Raw genomic sequence first — 19637 nt, forward strand, 5'->3', positions numbered from 1 at the left:
TGGCTACATTTAGGTAGCTTTTTTGGCACAAATGTGGCACCGAAATGTGTGCAGAAAGATACACACTATTTTTTGTAAAACACATAGGGATTAACAGTAGCCCTTTTTACTATATAAGGGCTTTCCACTTTGCAATTTACAGCCCCAAACCACTTCTGACAATGAGGGGCAATTCACAGTTAGATAGTCACTTCTGCCATCAGAGATTGGAAAGATTGGATACTCGCTGATGACTTCAAAGTAGTAAAGGGCTCACCACCACAGAAATACCACTGATTATACTTTACTCACTACATCCATGAGAAAAACAAGAGTTTCTATATGACGTGTCTCATTCATTATAAGTTTCTTGAAGACAATAGTGCTGTTAAGCGTAACACTTGGTGGCAGACATTCAGATGTGGCAAAAAGATCCAAGCATCATCCTGTGCATGCCAGAGGGGGCTTAATAAATTCTCAAGTAAATGGAAGAATATACTGTACTATCTAAGGGATGGGAGTTCATAAGGCCATTGAGATCCAGGGCCTAAAATGATCTAACTTCACCACTGCTATTTGGCTACAATGAACATGCTTTGTCGAATTTGGAACAGAAAATGATATGCAATGTAAGTGTTTGGTTCAGTTACTTACAGCAGTTCCTGGAAGTCCTGCTCTTCCTCTTTCACCTGGCTGACCTCTTGGACCCTATTGAACACACATTATTATATTTAGAGGAGAAATAGCAATCAAACACACTTTGTTTAGAAGCATTCCTGACTGAATGACATCTCTGAGATCACTATTACAGAAATGTCAATCCAAGTTCTAGAAATATCCCAGAGTATAATGGACTTAAATTAAATGGACAACAGGGACCATGGGTTTATAGTCAATGGACAGCTGTATATTTTGCTCCCCCTTCCTTCCTGTCAAAATTGTATTTCAAGATAGAATAAATTACCATTGGTCCAGGAGATCCATTTTCTCCAGGAAGGCCATTTTCACCCTATTTAATAAAGAGAAAACTGTTAAATACACAGTATGTATTGTTCCACATTTGTCTGGTGTGAATAAGCCACATTCTTCTTAAAGATATTTACCTTAACCCAACAAGTACTACATGAACACAGACATTAGCCTCCTTATGCGGATACCATTCCAGAGCAGAAACCATATGCGTGATAAAATTGATCCATATGATAAGCTTTCCTGCAGTGGAGTTGATGGATTTGGCCCACATTAATTTTCTAACAGTTTGGTCATTATTGTTTGTTTGATAATGATGGGGCACTCAATAAATTTTTTCCTTCTCTTTCCCCAAAAGAGATGACCAACAATGCCAAAGATAATAATAATGAACATCTGTTTAGTGAGACACTTATATGTAGTAAGACACTTGCAGGCCTTTGCTGTATACAGTCTCTGGAGTAGAAGCCAATTTGGTATACTACTGCTGGACTAAAAACTGGGAGGTTTGTGGGTTTAAGTCCCCACTGTGAAAATGAAAACTCATTAGGCAACCTCATTAGGCTATTTGCTGTCTTTGTACCAGGACAAAATATGCGAAGGAGGAGAGCTACTTATGTTACCATAGTTTACCATGGTAAATATTATACAGTTCAATTAGCTGAAAACAATTTTATGAATATATTCAGAAAAAGTGACACTTAAGCAAGAGCATATCTTTATTACGGTAAACTGTATTCTATCTAGAAATCATCTGGTAGATGCAGTGTGTAGTAAAAACCTCAGCAAGTTCAAGGGTCCCTGAGACCCCCTGGGGAGTGCACAGACTGTGCAAAATGCCAAAAAAAAAAGGGGGGGGATACCTAAAAGATAACTTCTGGTTCTAAATATGTATATATATATTTCTAGAGAAAGACGCAATTCACTCAGGGGGGGCAGCCTGGGGTAACTGGACTGGTTAGAGGTGCTGCAGAAACAGCCTTGGTGGTTCCAGGCTTCATTTTCTTTTTTGTTGGCATGAGTGGCATTTTTAAACCTTACCTTTAGACCTGGAGCACCTGTATCACCTTTTGCACCATCTCTTCCATCGAAGCCCTTTCATGAAAGGAAAGGAAGAATATGATTACAACTCAATTGACATATTATTTTGGGAAAATGTTAAATAGTTATGTGTGCTTTCCTCTTCTTTGACTACCTCTGAAGGTAATGCCAAGAATCTAGAAATGGCTTCATAGTTTTCAAAAATTAATGTATGTGTGTGTGAGAGAGAAGGATATCCATTTTAAATGTAAACAACCTGAAATAGCACTCGTTTTAGGATATCTCCTTAATCCCCTGTCTATGCCACTGGCTTTAGATTAGGACCTTGTTTGCCAAGCTTAACTAATATACCTGGGCCCAAATCTAACAAATGTTATCTGCAGCAGCTATTTCCCCCTATTGACTAGTTATGAGTCTTGATCCTTTGGGCTTCAGTAATTACAAGTATGACAATCAGGAAAATGTTTTGAGTGAACACTCAAGTCACCTTCACACTAGATCCTGGAGAATGATCGTCTGTTGATACCTTCCCCACAATAACTGCCAGTAAATGATACAGTACTTACTCTATGACCTTTCATTCCAGGAAGTCCAGGCATGCCAGAGGGACCTTTGTGGCCCTAAGTAAACATGAGAGACAGCATTGTTAAACCCGTATATAGATTTTCACTGATTGTTTTTAAATTCTGTATTAATGAGAAAAAGTTTTGACTTTCAGGTGCTATTTTAGAAAACCTCACAAAACAATGTATAGGTCCAGGTATTGCAGAAGAGAAAAGGTATTGTAAAGGGGGGGGGGAATGAACAGATCACGATTCCTGTTTGCATCCATATGAGCTGAATCTAATAATTCTGTGCATGAGTAATTCTGTAACTCTCTCATTGAATCAATGGAACTGATATAAGTATTGACTTAAACAGTCCTATTCATTCAGGGAGTCCATGCTAGTTGCAACTAGCAACTGGATTTAGCATATTGTATCCAGTTAAGCTTCTTTCCAGTTAAGGATGGGTTAGACTGAAGGGTTGGGTGTTGTGAATGAAATACAGTCGGCCCTTCTTATACACGGATTTTTTTATACACGGATTTAAGCATACACGGTTTGAAAATGTTCCAAAAAAGTATAAATTTACCTTGATGTTCCATTTTTTATTAGGGACACCATTTTGCTGTGTCATTATACTTAATGGGACTTGAGCATACACGGATTTTGTTATACACGGGGGATCTTGGAACCAAACCCCAGCGTATAACAAGGATCCACTGTATCACATTCAGAAATGAAGGATTACCAAATTAGCCAGCACCAAATTAATTGAAAATCTAAATTATTCTAAATTCAAAGTGAAAAGGAATGTTTCAAAGCTTTCTAACAAGAAAGGCAGTGCTTAAAAATAATTAGCTCTGAACATATAGTTTATTTGGAGTTCACAGATTTGATCCAATAATTGAAAGTCTGAGTTTTATAGTAATCCAGTAATGTTCAGTTATAACAGCACAATCATTTGGAAAGATATGTCTTTTTCAAGAATGACAATGCTGATGAATACTTCATCTCCATTAACCAATACTTTCAGTGACAAAGAAATGTCCATTAGTTTGTATGCATTAGGTCATCGGTGGAAATCGCCATGATAGTGACCACTGGAAGCACAATCACCTTGACATTCATGTTGGTTCAGTCCAACTCCCTCCCTAGTGTCCTCCAGGCTGTCTGCCCCCCCCATCCTCAGACTGCCCCCCCCAGCAGCAGTCTTCAGATTTCAGTGCAAATTTTCACGCCAGTGCTTATTGTTGGGTAAGCGCTGGTAAAATACCAGTAAAACGTCAGGGAAACGTGTGAGTGTGAAATTCTGATATGCTTCTGAAATGTCAGGGAATCATCCTCTCACCGCTAGCATCTTGAATCGTTTGCAGAGGAGCAATTTCCTAGGAATGCAAAGTTTCTGTTCATAGGAAACTGCTGCTTTGCAAATGATTCAAGGACACTAGAGGCGAGGGGATAATTCCCTGATGTTTCAGAAGTGCCTCAGGCTTTCACACACACACACATGCTTCCTTGATGGTTTACCGGCATTTTACCAGTGATTACCCCACAGTAAGCGCTTGTGTGAAAATCTTGATTGGGTGAACAGCCACATCAGACTCTGAAGGCATCCTCCCAAACAGAGACCGCTGCTGAGGGGGGTGGCGCTGCAGCCCCTGGAGAAGCTGTTCAGAGTCTGTCATGGCTGATATGCAAGTGCGAAAGGAATGGCTCCCTTTCTTGCTCACTCAGTAGCTGTGCCACTCCCTCCGACTGTACACCCCTCTCTGGGGTGTCATCCAGTATGGGCTGAACTCCCCACATACCCTGGTGACACCTCTGAGCTGAAGAAAAGGCATGGATTGCACTGTCTTGAGTTATCCCTTGTGAAACAGGTATGTGTATGTCTCTGTGTGTTTATTGGGAGTTGTAGTCATCAGTTTTGAGAAGGGTGCTCAAGAGGACTGAAAAGGGAAAGCCTGCTTATAACACTAATTCTATAACCTGTTTCTGTGGAAGGAGATTATTAAACTAGGGAAGTGGGCTTTTTGGAAGCCGGAAAATGCACAGCTTCTAATGATAGTGAGCACATCTAGATTTTGCTCAAGCACATCCAAACTGGACTGCATTTTTTAAATTCACCCTAGGCATACTCAAAACTAAAATAATGTATTTATTTCAACTCACAGGAGGTCCAGGCAATCCACGTTCACCAGGTCTACCAGGTCTTCCAGATTCTCCCTATAGAGTGATGAAAACATTAAATAAAAATGTTTTATTTGTTTTGCACTGTTATTTTATTCAGTCTCCCAAAGCGACTGAAAAATAGGATCAAACCACAATAGCTAACTGCCGTATGATCCCCCCCTCCCCGCCCATAATAATCCAGCAATTTCTCATTGGTTTTACATGTAAATGATCAATTCTCATGAATTTCTGTGTAAAGAATGTATGAATGCATTTATTTTACTAAGACCCTGTGTTGGTGTTTGAAGTGGCAATTCAGTGTAAGATGGAATGGCATCTTACATGAGGTCCTCTGTTTTTTATCCCAGATAGATACCATAAACATGGCTAGTGGGTAAATGAAATCAGGTATTACCATAGTGAATGGCAAACCAGCATTTTACCATATTCTTCCTAAAAGGTTTTTTTTATTGCTCTTCAGTCAAAAATGATCACTGAATCTAATTTTCATTCTCTTATTTCTCTGTTCCATCCTTTCCTATCTAGCTTTAATCCCTAATATAAATATGTATGGCAGTGTAAACAATGGGACTTAGGATCTGAGACACATAATAATTACAGTGAATGAATGCTTTTGGATGAATTCTGCTCACAGTAGGGATGGTGAAGAATTTAAGGGGATTCACATTTTCTTATGGAAATACAGTATCCATTTTGGATTTCCCAAGACTGGTAATACAACAAAGCATATATTTCTAGGGCATATACATTCAGTGTTCACAAAAGAATTAGTATATTTGTAAATTCCACACAAATGAAAATGTGCAGATTTGACAAATACCCACAGGAAAATTCCAATGAGTCCATGGAAAATTTGGAAAAAAGTAGATTCAAAATATATACACAAAATGTATGCAAAAATACACAAAAAACATACAAGAAGGAAGAACAATGCACTGACAACCAGTATGGAAATAGGACAGAACAGGCATGCTGGTGGAAGATTGAAAAATGTTATCTAATGAAGGTAAGTAAAGAGAACTAGCTTATTATATTCATACCTGTTGCCATCACATAAGAGCATATTTTTGTGCATGCTGGAGCATGTAGATTATATAGACCCATTGTTTGCATTGCCATAAATATTTACACTATATTTGTAGTGCAGCCAAGATCAAATCCAGATATTCTTTCAGTGTATCTAACAGCCCTGCAGCTGCAAGGGAGAAATTGCCACACAATTTTCCTCCCCTACTCTAAATTCTTCTCACCCCTTACTCCCATTTATGTGAATCAAATTAAGAGAGGTGCTCTGTTAGAAGGAAGAGGAAGATGGGTGAGGAGGCTGGGAGGAGAACAGTGAGGGAAGGCCCATGGATGCTCCTTCCTTCATGTCTGAGGGGTCCAGGATCCTATTGAGCAAATTTATATATTCAGTTCAGTGTTCCCTAACTCAGGCGCGTTACAGACCACCCCTTTGGGGCGGCTTGTAGGCGCACCTTTCCCCAACGGATCAGGGCCTCAGCGGCCAGAGCGGCAGCCGCTGAAGCCCTGATTCGCCGCTTTCCGGGCTGTGGGGAAGCGGCAAAAGGCCCCTTCCCTGCAGCCTGCAAAGGGGTGTCCTTGTGGCTTCAAGCCCCAAGGACACCCTGCGGCGGCGGGGAGAAGGAGAAAGGGGCTGCTTGGCCCCTTTCTCCTTTGGTCCGCTGGGCGCAGCCATCTGAAGGTGGACCAAACCAGGAAGGAGCTCCGAAACTCCCTGCCGTGACCCCAATATATCACAACCGCGCTGCCTCGTTTGGAGGCGGTGCGGCCGTGACGTATCGATGACGGCGGCCGTGTGGAATGGCTGTTGCCATTTTGTGCGCGCACAGCGCGCACTAGGGTTAAGGCAGTGCAGAAGCACCGCCCCATATTAACCCTAGTACACGCTCTGCGCGTACTTTTAAGGCCGTGTGTAACGAGCCTAAGAAAGCCTCACACAGGACAGAAATAGACCAGATCTCAAGGGAAGTTGCTTTGCTGCTGCTAATGGATTTGAAATTTTATTGTCTGTGATTTACTGCTGTTTGTCCATGATCCCCATAAGGACAAGAAGGGGAGCAGCCTCTGTCTGCATTGGTATCCTTCAATACCATCTTAACTGACAACCAAGTAACATCTGAGACAAAATGTAGGTTGGTGACTCTAACATCCTTACTTTTCTTCTCCTGTTTGATTTTAAACATCTTTGGCTGATGAAGAAGCCACTGAAGATTTGAAAATGTGTATGATGTATTTTGTGCTTTTTAGTTGTTCTGATAAAGGTATCACTGTTTTGTGAATTATGAATTTTGTTGAATTTATATGTTTGGTAAAACTGGGAGTCTTTCCAATCACTATCTAGGTTTCTCATATCAAATATTCAATAACAGTCTAATTCTATATGATTGAAACTTTGTACTAAATCATGTTTAGATCGGTCCCACTGAAATTAAATGTATATGTGCATCTTTGTACAGGATTCTGGCCTAATTGAAATATCTCATTTTTAAAAAAGAAATTATATACAGGTATGTTTGTTGACTTTTGTTTCCTATGAATTAAGTTCCTCCCAAATTTGCTAATGGATGGAGGAGGGAGGTTTTTTTTTGGTAGGTTTCTTTCATTCTTCTTGTTGTTGTTAATTGCCCTCAAATGGACTTCAACTCATGGCAAACCTGTGAATGAGACATCTCTGATACCATCTGTCCTCACCCTCTCTGCTCAGGTCCTGCATGCCCAGACCCAAGACCTCCCTGATTCGGCCTAACAATTCTACTGCCCCTGAAAAGGTCAGCAAAAAAGGACTATAATAAGAAGGCAGAATGGTCGAATTGTATCTTTGTTGAATCAAAAAAACTTTCTAAAAATGGAAAGAGCCCTTCGGTTTGGGAAAAGCAACTCATGATCTAAGCAAAAATAATTATGTCAAGGAGAAAATAAATATTTTTTTCGTAACATTTCCTTCCTGGCGGCAAGAAATGAGGCAAGGTACAGCCATTTGTTTGATTGAACACAAACATTAGAAGATATCTGAGACTAGCTTAGGGGCACTTCAGCCTTTACCATGTGAATTTGGGCTTGATAAAGTAGGTGATGTACCCCATGCCTCCCATGCCTTTTTGGACTAAAGTTCTTTGTATTGGAAGAGTCTTGGTAAGGCCATTTCAAATCAAGGTAAAAATGTAACAATAGATTAGATCCAATGAAGTGTGAGGAGGAAACCACTTGCATAAAGTGGGGATCTCCTACCACTCCCCCTCCTTAGAACAACCCTCTGTGTCCCCCAGAGTCCACTCCTAAGGGTCAAGAAATCCCAGGAGGAATGTGGCACAGAGGGCAGTATCAGGATGAAAATCAACAGAAAATGGTACCACTGTGTATTAGCTGATTTCAACTTCTACAATGAAGAAACAATGTAGTAGTAGTAGTAGCAGTAGCAGCAGCAGCTGTGTGTCTTCAAGTCATTTCCAACATATGGCAATGCTAAGGTAAATCAATCGCAGGGTTTAATGGTTTCCATGGCCAAGAGGGGAAATGAACCCTGGTCCCCAGAGTTATACCAACACTCAAACCACTACACCACACTGGATACAAGACTGTATCTCCTCGCAATTTCTTTCTGATAAATTTATATAATAATATTAAGATATACTATGGAAAAACTTACATCTTTTCCAGATGGGCCAGGTGGGCCAATCATTCCTGGTGGACCAGGGGGGCCCTGAAGGGGAAAAATAAAACATTATTTTTCTTCTACAACCTATTCCCTAAAAATACATCAAGAACAATGAGATTAAATCATTCATTTATTTCAAAGATTTCTTGAGAATTAAATTATTTTCTGACACAGAAATGAATCCAACAGAAAACTGTTTATATTTGATGGAATGGGAATAATTAGAATGGTTGGAGAAACTCATAGAGTCTATTTAGATAAAGCAGGAGAATATCTGAATGTTGATACTTCCCCTTACATTGCAGAAAAATGTTGCAGCCTTAGACAGCAGCATCTCAGACAATGGTTATTGAGAAGCTGCATTGTTTGAAACATGATAGCTGTAAAATCCACCTGTAATTGACTTCTTCAGAAAGGAGAATTCCACAGAAATTGCAGCATACAGTGATTCCAAAAACTTCTTAGTAGACAAATCTAGTCACATGAGACTGATCTTAAATGAGATGCAGCCCTGGGATGGCAAAGTCATCAAGAGTGAATGCTTCTTTTGAGAGTTAGAATGTCTGGCACAATATTAACTCTTGATGGATCTGCAGGACTTTATTTCACTTATTTAATATTTTCAGGCTTTGGATATATACATTTCATACTTGTGAATGAAATGAAGAAGGGAAAAATATTCAGAGTATTATCAAGCCATAATTGCATTTATTGTATGCAATTACAGAAAAGAGAAATGTGCAAATACATCATGTGTATTTGCACATTACTGGTTACTATTTGTCAGTTTATGTTGACACAGGCCTAACTAAAATGGAACTTAAATTAGAATCATAGAATCATAGAGTTGGAAGAGACCACTAGGGCCATCCAGTCCAACCCCCTGCCATGCAGGAAATCCAAATCAAAGCATCCCTGACAGATGGCCATCCAGCCTCTGTTTAAAGACCTCCAAGGAAGGAGACTCTATCACCCTCCGAGGGAGTGCATTCCATTGTCGAACAGCCCTTACTGTCAGGAAGTTCCTCCTAATGTTCAGGTGGAATCTCTTTTCCTGCAGCTTGCATCCATTGTTCCGGGTCCTGTTCTCTGGAGCAGCAGAAAACAAGCTTGCTCCCTCTTCAATATGACATCCCTTCAAATATTTAAACAGGGCGATCATATCACCTCTTAACCTTCTTTTCTCCAGGCTAAACATCCCCAGCTCCCTAAGTCGTTCCTCATAGGGCATGGTTTCCAGACCCTTCACCATTTTTGTCGCCCTCCTTTGGACACGCTCCAGTTTCTCAATGTCCTTTCTGAATTGTGGTGCCCAGAACTGGACACAATATTCTAGGTGGGGCCTGACCAAAGCAGAATACAGTGGCACTATTACTTCTCTTGATCTAGACACTATACTTCTATTGTTGCAGCCTAAAATAGCATTGGCCTTTTTAGCTGCCGCATCACACTGTTCACTCATGTTCAACTTGTGGTCTACTTGGACTCCTAGATCCCTTTCACACGTAGTTTCATTCAGCCAGGTGTCACCCATCCTATATCTGTGCATTTTATTTTTCCGCCCTAAGTGCAATACCTTACATTTCTCCGTGTTGAATTTCATTTTGTTAGCTTTGGCCCAGCTTTCTAGTCTATTCAGGTCATTTTGAATCTTGATCCTGTCCTCTGGGGTATTAGCTATTCCCCCTAATTTGGTATCATCTGCAAATTTGATAAGTATGCTCCCAATTCTGTCATCCAGGTCATTGATAAAGATGTTGAATAGCACTGGGCCCAGGACAGAGCCCTGTGGGACCCCACTGGTCACTTTTCTCCAGGATGAAAAGGAGCCATTGTTGAGCACCCTTTGGGTTCGGCCGGTCAACCAATTACAGATCCATTTAACAGTTCCTTTGTCTAGCCCACATTTTACAAGCTTGTTTGCAAGAATGTCATGGGGAACTTTGTCAAAGGCCTTAGTGAAATCAAGATATACTATATCCACAGCATTCCCTTCATCTACCAAGCTGGTAATTTTATCAAAGAAAGAGATTAGGTTTGTCTGGCATGACTTGTTTCTCTGAAACCCATGTTGACTTTTTGTGATTATGGCATTGCCTTCTAGATGTTCACAGACTCTCTGTTTAATGATCTGCTCCAGAATCTTTCCTAGTACTGATGTCAGACTAACTGGACGATAATTGTTGGGATCCTCTTTTTGCCCCTTTTTGAAGATGGGGACAACGTTTGCCCTCCGCCAGTCTGCTGGGATCTCTCCTGTTTTGCAGGAGTTTTCAAAGATTATTGCCAATGGCTCCGATATTACATTTGCCAGTTCTTTTAATACCCTTGGATGGAGTTCATCTGGTCCCGGAGACTTAAATTCATTTAGATTAATAAGGTGTTCCTCTACTATCTCTTTACTTATTCTGTACTGAAATGCCCCTATCCTGTCCTCTGCTCCATTATCCTCAGGTTGAGCACCCTTTGCCTTTTCTGAGAAGACTGAGGCAAAGAAGGTGTTTAGTAATTCTGCCTTTTCTCTGTCTTCTGTTAGCATTTTGCCATCTTCTCCACGCAGTGGCCCTACCATTTTCTTCTTCTTCCTTTTGCTACGGACATATCCAAAAAAAGCCCTTTTTATTGTTCTTAACCTCTCTAGCAAGCCTGAGTTCGTTCTGCGCTTTAGCTTTTCTGACTTTACCTCTACACATGCCTGCTATTTCTTTGAATTCCTTTTTTGTGATTTCCCCCTTTTTCCATTTCTTATACATGTTCCGTTTCAAACTTAGCTCGGTTGAAAGTTCCTTAGTCATCCATCCTGGTTTCTTGAGACACCTTCTGTTTTTCTTTCTCACTGGAACTGTTTGAAATTGTGCCTTCAGTATCTCTCTTTTGAGAAACTCCCATCCGTCCTGAACTCCTTTATCTTTTAGTATTTCTGACCATGGAATCGCCCTCAATATTTCTCTAAGTTTACTGAAATCCGCTCTCCTAAAGTCTAGGATGCGTGTCTGACTATGCCTGGCTTCTCCTTTCCACTGTATTACAAACTCCAGGAGAACATGGTCACTTCCACCTAATGATCCCACCACTTGCACCCCATTAACCAAGTCATCCTTGTTGGTTAGGATCAGATCTAAAATAGCTGACCCCCTTGTTGCCTCTTCCACCTTTTGGACCATGAAATTGTCTTCCAGGCAAGTGAGGAATTTGCTAGGCCTTGAGGATTTTGCTGAGTTTGACTTCCAACAAATATCAGGATAGTTGAAGTCGCCCATCACTACTACATCTCTCTTTTCTGACTGTGTGGTCATCTGTTCTAGAAAGATATCATCCAATTCCTCAGTCTGACTTGGGGGTCTGTAGTAGACTCCCACCGTAACATCCTTGTTGTTTCCCTCCCCTTTAATTTTTACCCGATGCTCTCCACCTGGCTTCCATGATTGATGTCCTGGATCTCTTCACTGGTGTAAATATCTCTGACATATAGTGCTATTCCTCCTCCTTTCCTGTTTGGCCTATTTCTCTTAATAAGGTTATACCCCTCTATTTCCACATTCCAATCATGAGACTCATCCCACCAGGTTTCAGTGATGCCTATTATATCATATTTGCTTTGTTGTACTAGGAGTTCGAGTTCATCTTGCTTATTTCCCATGTGATGATTTACCCAATTCCCATTGATTTAATGTGTCTACACTGGTTGAGACTAACAATAGGATTTAGCCTATTTATCCTAAAGCTGCATATTGTAAATAAACAAGATATAATTACTGCAGTCGATACAGAACTTATTTTTCATAAATGGAAGTACACCTTTCATTGGAAGATAGAACCAGGATCTGGTAGAGCCTCCCAACTGGAGGATGGTGGGGGGGAATGGGCTATGGTTTGAATCAATTTCTCTTTCCCTTGCAGTACCCAGGACCATCTTATATACTGGGGAATCCTTCAATCCTCCTCAGCGGATATTCAAAGGAATAAGTGGTTTCAAGGAGAGCAGAAACTGGGGACAGAAAACCCCCTACCCTTTTCTTTCATTTGTAATGTTGTTCCGTTTATGGAATTCTCCTCTAACCCAGTCTAGATCTACCCAACTGTGTTGTATTTTTACCATCAATCTAACATTGCTTTTAAAATTATAGACCCAAGTAGCCATAGGTACATGTGATCAAGGTCTATAGTGAGCACACCTAGGGCTTTCCAAACCATGTTTTTATCAAAATATTTAACGACATCTTAACCCCAGCTGATCCAGCAGTCCTAAAGGCAAGCTGCTTTTGAGTATGGGCACCCCAAATGTTTAGCTGCAAATCTCTAGTGAACTTTTAAAATATTATTGTTTTCTATCTAATCTCAGCTTTATTCCCAATGTATTGTTGTCAGCTGTCTAATCAAAATGGCTGGCCATAACAAACGAGAGCCAGTGCTGTACTTCAATATTCAGTGCCAGCAAATTTATAACTTTCTTCCTGTTCCCTTTCCTCTGGAGTCTGAATTGTAAAAAAAAATCTCCTTAAGAGGTTTTGTCAGACCTGCACAGAATTGACTGCAAGAGGGAAAGGAGATGTTTCTGTGGGGGATTTTGCTGATATGAGTAAATCCTGGCCAATTAATGCTGGATATAATTAATCTGTAATTGCTTACTGAATATTTGTGATATTTCTGTTTTATAATAATGCACACTGATACTTACCGGAGTGCCAGCTTGTCCAGGTTCACCAGGAGGGCCTTGGTATCCATGGGCCCCCTAATAGGTAAGATAAATTGCACATTTTAGAAATCGTGGTTTGATTTTTTTGGCAGTTCATTACATTCCACACTCAAAACTGATCAGAACAAATCCTCAACTTGTAAGCAATCAGCATCTGAGACTTCAAAAGGAAAGTGAGGAGCATACATTTATTCTAAACTGTTAAAAAAATGACATCATGGAACATGCAGTTCTTAATGATACTTGCATTTTTGTAAAACCATGATTGTATTTGGTTTGTAGTTGAAGGAAGTACCGTTGATAGTATGCATTCATCCTTCTCTACCCAAGAAACAGGCTGGAAGCATTCACTGTCTTTTTAAACCTAGAAATCCCCTTTATGTTTGAATTCTGGTTAGCATGGGGGAAATGAGGTTGATTAACAACTTACATTTGATTGTGGTTTGTTTAAATTAACCAGAAATTCCAGAGTTTGGACTTAACAGGGAGTTCTACATAAGTTACACTTGGAAAGAGTTGTGTCCAGTCTCTCTTTCTGATGTTTGCTAGGAGGAGTGGGAAGTGAGAAACCTGTGAGCCCATTCATTTATATGACCATTCATGTATATGATCCATTCATACCCTGGGTGTGGAATCATGCAGTCCTCCTGGACTACAGCTTCAAACATTCTTCACTATAGGCTATACTGGGTAAGGCTGCTGAGATTTGCATTCCAACAACTTCTGATTACTTCCCTTGCTGTAAACTATGGCCCCATACAGACAAGCCAAAATAAAGCTGCTTCAGGTCACTTTGGAGGTATGCTGTTTAAATGATGCATGCATCCTAAGAGGCTGGAAGCTGCGCCAAAGCCACAGTCCAGTCCTAAGGACTGCAGCATAGCTCTGGCACAGCTTCTGGCCTCTTAAGATGTGTGTTAAACAGCATACCTCCAAAGTGACCCAAAGCAGCTTTATTTTGACCTGTATTTATGGGGCCTATATTTTTGCTAGTAAACCTTAGCATTGCATCTGATAAGTTCCAGGGTGAAAGAAGTTGGAGTAGCTCATTTAGGGCCAAAACAGACCAGCACAAAAACGCTGGCTTTAGGGTGGCATGGGGCATGGGGTACACATGGCACACACCCCGATGCCATCCTCAAACTGGCATCATACCGTCCCGCTGACCATACAATGGGTGGCGTCACAGTATTTCTGCAGAATGGCATTTACACTCGCTGGACTGCAGAAATGTTGAAAACCTGCTGCCATGGTGCAAAGAGCGCCTTTTATCCACCCCAAAAAGGAGCGGCATTTATGTAGACTATGCTATGTATTGTGAATTGGGATAGATCCCTAATGTGAACTGCTACAGAGTTGGGGCCAAAGCAGAGATACACAGGAGACACAGATAATGGTCTCCCTGTAGATGTGTGTTTGCATGCAAGTGTATTTTAGTCAAAGGCAGCCATGGGGACTACATTACAATTGGGATGGAGGAATGGTGCATGGAAAGTATCTGCTTAACCCTTTACCATCTGGTTCAATTTCCATTCCAAATACCCTTCTCCCAAACTGTTTCCCCACCCTTGCTTGAAGTCATGCATTTCTGTTTTCTGGGTTTTTTTCCTAACCTAAATTTCTAAAAGTGAGAGGATATTACAGAAGTCTTCTGTGTAGCATCACCATGTTCTTCTTCAGAAAAAGGATCCAGTTCAATCACAACAAAACAAACTATCTAATAAAATAATTCCTTGTACTTACAGGTGGACCTGGCTGACCAACAGGACCAGGGAGGCCAGGTGGGCCAGGAGCTCCAGGTGCAGACTATGGAGAACATTTGAAAGATAAAACAATTATTGTCAGGGAAAATGAATGTAGCATCTCCTAGTGAAGCAGAGCGTAGATGTCAAATGCAAGCTGTAAAAAAAAAGAAGCTAATTGGCATTGAATAAGATTAGTGAAAAGCCAAAAGTGCTTTAGCTGGACAATTTGGCAAACATATCAGTGTTTCATTTAATATCTTAAAGAACCTATGCTCCCTAATTTGCTTGGCTGGGTATTAAGCTCTCCAAGAGACACTTGCCATAAAAAAGACATGTTTGGTGGGGATGTAAGAGATGGCTTTCTTAGTGGCCACTTCCATGGTTTGGAATATTTTTATGTTTTTTGGTTTTGGTTTTGGTTTTGGGTTTTTTTTTTTTTTGCAGTGAGTGGGATATAAAAGGCCTATATTCAATTACTCCATTTTACTAGCACAATATTCATAGTGGCTATGCATTTTTAGAGTTATTGCAAAAGTGGACCCAATACAGCTTTCTATAGATTAAACTTGGAATTCTTCAGTGTAACATTTCTTCAAAGCAAGTTATAAGAAATTTTAGCAATTTTCTTCCTGTTTTGAGAACCTGTTTGAAAACTGTGTAGTTTTCAAAGTCTAGTCACAATTTGGGATTTATTACCCATAAAATTTGCATGGTTGTTTTGCACAGAAAATAGCATTGTCTGTGCAGGAAATATAATTCAAATCCCATTTCCTGTACAGAAAATGATTTTGTGCAGAATAAGACCACAATTAAAGTATTTATTTGTGCAGAACAAGTCCAGAACTGCAAATTCTTCTCACCAGGGTTTCTGAACACATAAAAACATTTTAAAACATTTTTTCAATTACTGTGGAATATTCTTACAATTTCTACTGTTGAGATAGCACTTGTAAACACCAAGGGCATAAAATATTGCACAGGTGGTTTCAAAACCCATTGTGCAAACAGTTGGCTTCACAACCTCTTGTGGAATTTCTTTGTGCAGTCACTTTCACAAAAGCTAATCCAACATCATTGGGTCCAAGCTTCTGAAGTCTATTTAATTTCTTCCAAAGTGTATGTACATGATTGTAACTTGTTTTAACCTTGTAGCCTGTTTTCACTTGTTAAGCTGTTCAAAGTATTTTAGTCTGTTTAAATCGTTTGTCATTGTTTTACATCATGCATCTAAATTGTTTTAAACTGCATAAATTAATTTTCTGTGTAAGCTGCCCTCAGAGCTGGACTATGGGATGGGATATACATGTTTTTATAAATAAATAATATAACTGCTAGGAGGACTTTTCCTATTTCCTGTACAGAAAACGTTTTCTATGCAAAACCATTTTTGCATCCATTTTTCATGGATTTTTGGCCTGAATGTCTCATTTCCAAAAAGTGGAACATATTAATTCTTTCTTTGATATAGATGGAATCAAGAAGGTCTTTGCTAACCTAAACAGGATTGTCAGATGAATTAAGATACATATGTAATCCTCTCTTTTACAAAAGTTTCCAGTGAAAAATGAAGAAATCTGTAAATTGTCTATTTAAAATTTGACCATATATCACACTTTGCCACTAAATTGTTAGCCAATTATACTTTTATTTGTCAGTTTTAGGAGCACAAACTATTTTAGTTGCTCTGAGAAAGAGGATGAAACCCCACTGGTTTCTATAAGCTAAAGCACAAGCAATACTTACTACTGGTTATGTATGATTTATTGCATAGCTAATGTTTAGAAAATGGGATATATCCTGCTTTCTAAATATTATCTATGTAATAAGTAGTAAGTTGCAGCAGCATTGGGAACATGTTGCAATTAGCCTTTACTGAGTTAATCTGGAATTCCATTTTATTGCATAATAGTTAAAATATCCTCTGATAAACCACAGTTCATGTATTCAGCAACTTTCCCACTTTCTAACATTCTGACTACAGTTTGTTAAGACAAATACCAGTTTTGATCAGAATCCTATTAGGGTATTACATCATCATAAGTGGACTTAAATATGCAACAATTAGAATTGTGCAGTTGTGTAACATCCATATCCAGTAGAGGTCTACTGTTATGTTGCTATGCAGCAGAGCCAGCAAAGTGCCCAATGCACACTGGGCACCAAGGCACATCAGGCACTTTTGCTGGTGTCCTGTTACTCATCATTTCATTTCAGTAAAGGGTTTTTTAGCATCTCCGCTACATAGCTACATATATGTAAAGTAGCATAATTAGTAGTAGAGGATTCTAGCAGTATGTTGTTTGACAGACTTTTGTAACACTGGACTAGCATTAAAAATGTGTTGTGGTAAAAGGCAGTCTGATCCACAAACCACAAAGCCAAGTTGCTTATTTCCTTGTGAGCACAACACCTTATATAGCACTGGTTTCAAGATGAAGCCTGGCAAGTATGATCAAATGTGGCAAGATGACATTGGGTTTGGTAGCTATTAATTGATGTTTGATACGGTTATATTAATGTAACAGAGAATTACATGCAAACTGCACTGGACACAGTAAGTGGCATGAATTGCAACGCACTTGGCGATTTATATGATTCATTTATCATTGTTTGCATATGACAGAAAATCTGCCTTCTACATGGTATATGCAATTAACTTGCATTCAGTGATTATATTCCAATCTTTACACTGTGCCACTGTGCCAGTATTGCTTTATTTGTACACTAGAATGATATACTATATTTCTCAAAGTGAATGATAAAGAGATGAGTAAGCTAGTAGGTGCATTTATGTGCTCACTTTTTCACTAGTTCTGAGGAGGTTGGTGAATGACTTGTTTCATTTTTTTAAAAAACCAACATGAATTTTCTTTGTTTTAAAGAAAATGCAAACTGATAAGTGGTGGAAAAAATTAAAAATTGAGTTGATATATAGCAATCATACAAATAAATCAATGATGTAGAGATATAATGATAAACAAACACCTGTTGTGGTTAACTTCTATAATTCTTTTTTCCCCAGAACCACTTCAGACTATCTGGACTAATCATTGTATTGATATTCAAAGAGATAGTCATGTTGGTCTGTTTTTTTCATTAAAAAGCCTTAAAGAAATCCAGTAGCACCTTTGAGACTAATTAGGGAGAAGTAGTTTCAGGCATAAGATTTTGTGAACTCAATCCACTTCATCAGGTGCATAGGCACTGGATTCCTTTATGATATTTTGGGTTAACCATTGTCTGTATTTATCAGAAGGGAGACAAGATAATATGAAGATCTAATGGAGTGCAGAGATTCACTGGGTGTCACGAAATTAGCTATAGAATCACCCAGATATAACATGATGCTGTGGTAGCAAGTGGATGCCAAGCACGCTAATATGAAAGCAAAGCCCTGCATGCATAGTGTTACACACACATGTAGCTTATGCACACATGGGAAGCTCCATTCATGTCAATGGAAGAAGTAGCTCTATGCTTGTAAAACAGCACCCTGTGTTCAAAGAAGCCCTTGTCATTTCTGCAATACTTGCCCAAACCTCAGTCGGACCAAATAAAAATCTCTTAAGTGGTTTAAGCAATCAGTTCAGCACATCTCAGATGAAAAAGCCAAAGCAGCATAATGTAAATGATACAAACTGTAAAGGAGAGAAAAATGGTTAGCAACTGGGAATGGATGAATAAATTAGAGGATGGATGGACGGACGAATGGACGGACGGATGGATGGATGGATGGATGGATGGATCAATGAACAAATAAACTGAAAACAGAAAAACCTGTGTGGAATAGAAGATGAATGAATATGATGATTAATGAAAACGTTAACAAAGATCAAAGCAGGAAAGATGTAGAAAAGAGTCATGATACAAAATATATGTGCTGAGAGCACTTTCAGCATTCCAGCATGAGGTGACCAGCTCTTCTATTGGAATATGTCAAATGTTAACCTAATTAATACGGGCTAAACAATACCATGTGGCAGTATGATGTGCTCTGTTTCAGGTGGCATCATTGAGAGGTGGGATGGGGTGGTTGGCCGGGAGTAGCAGCCATAAATAGGAAATGGTGCCTGAAAGGTGCAGCAGCAACACATTCTAAAGTGCTGGCCCTGGCTAGTGGTGGAGGGAGGCACATGAGATCTGCCTCAGGCAGCAACATGTCTTGGGTTGATAATGGGTTGCTAAATTTACATTAGTCTTCAAAAAAGTGCACCCTTTTGAATAAATAAGATTTGCCATAATGAATAATTGTAGATAGCTATTGCCCACTAATAGGGAAATGAATAACTGTCATAATTTACATATAAAGAGGAAATTATATACTGTGCATAAAAAGGGGAAATTACATTTTTGACAAGATGTTATTGAGGAAAGTGCATGTAGATTTTTATTATATGAGAATAATTCATGAGTCGAGCCCCACCCAGCCAGCACAAAAAAGAGTGCCAGGCCCAATTAATGATTTCAGCCTCTTTGCTGGGGAAGCCTGAGCAGCTGAAGATAAAAATATAATAAAATGCAGCATATGAACTATACACAGTGAATGTATTGATTTGTTATCAGCTGATATTTGGATTCTGGAAACAGGGAATGAGGTGCAATGAATGTTACTGAGAGAAAGAAAAGGAAGGGAACAAGAAACAACCACAGAAAAGAAATTAATGGAGCAAGCAATGAACAAAAGAATGAAAGTGTGAAAAGATAGATAGAGGTGAAAGAGAAAGAAGCAGGAGAGCATCCAATATGGGAGCAAGGCAACAGGAGGGTAAAAAAAGAGGAATGATGGGAAAGGA

General features: G+C 39.5%; 1 protein-coding gene across 1 annotated transcript in view; it reads right to left on the minus strand.

Moving 5' to 3' along the window:
• Positions 1–19637, minus strand: part of COL3A1 (collagen type III alpha 1 chain) — a 90958-nt gene that overhangs the window by 33051 nt on the left and 38270 nt on the right. Inside the window, exons 6-13 of the mRNA XM_042473963.1 lie at positions 14843–14905; positions 13082–13135; positions 8395–8448; positions 4704–4757; positions 2556–2609; positions 1990–2043; positions 944–988; positions 634–687 (exon numbers count right to left, since the gene is read on the minus strand). Coding sequence (XP_042329897.1) covers positions 634–687; positions 944–988; positions 1990–2043; positions 2556–2609; positions 4704–4757; positions 8395–8448; positions 13082–13135; positions 14843–14905 — 432 coding nt within the window. The remainder of the gene's footprint in view (positions 1–633; positions 688–943; positions 989–1989; positions 2044–2555; positions 2610–4703; positions 4758–8394; positions 8449–13081; positions 13136–14842; positions 14906–19637) is intronic.

The sequence above is a fragment of the Sceloporus undulatus genome, chromosome 1 (assembly GCF_019175285.1).
Source record: "Sceloporus undulatus isolate JIND9_A2432 ecotype Alabama chromosome 1, SceUnd_v1.1, whole genome shotgun sequence".
NCBI lineage: Eukaryota > Metazoa > Chordata > Lepidosauria > Squamata > Phrynosomatidae > Sceloporus > Sceloporus undulatus.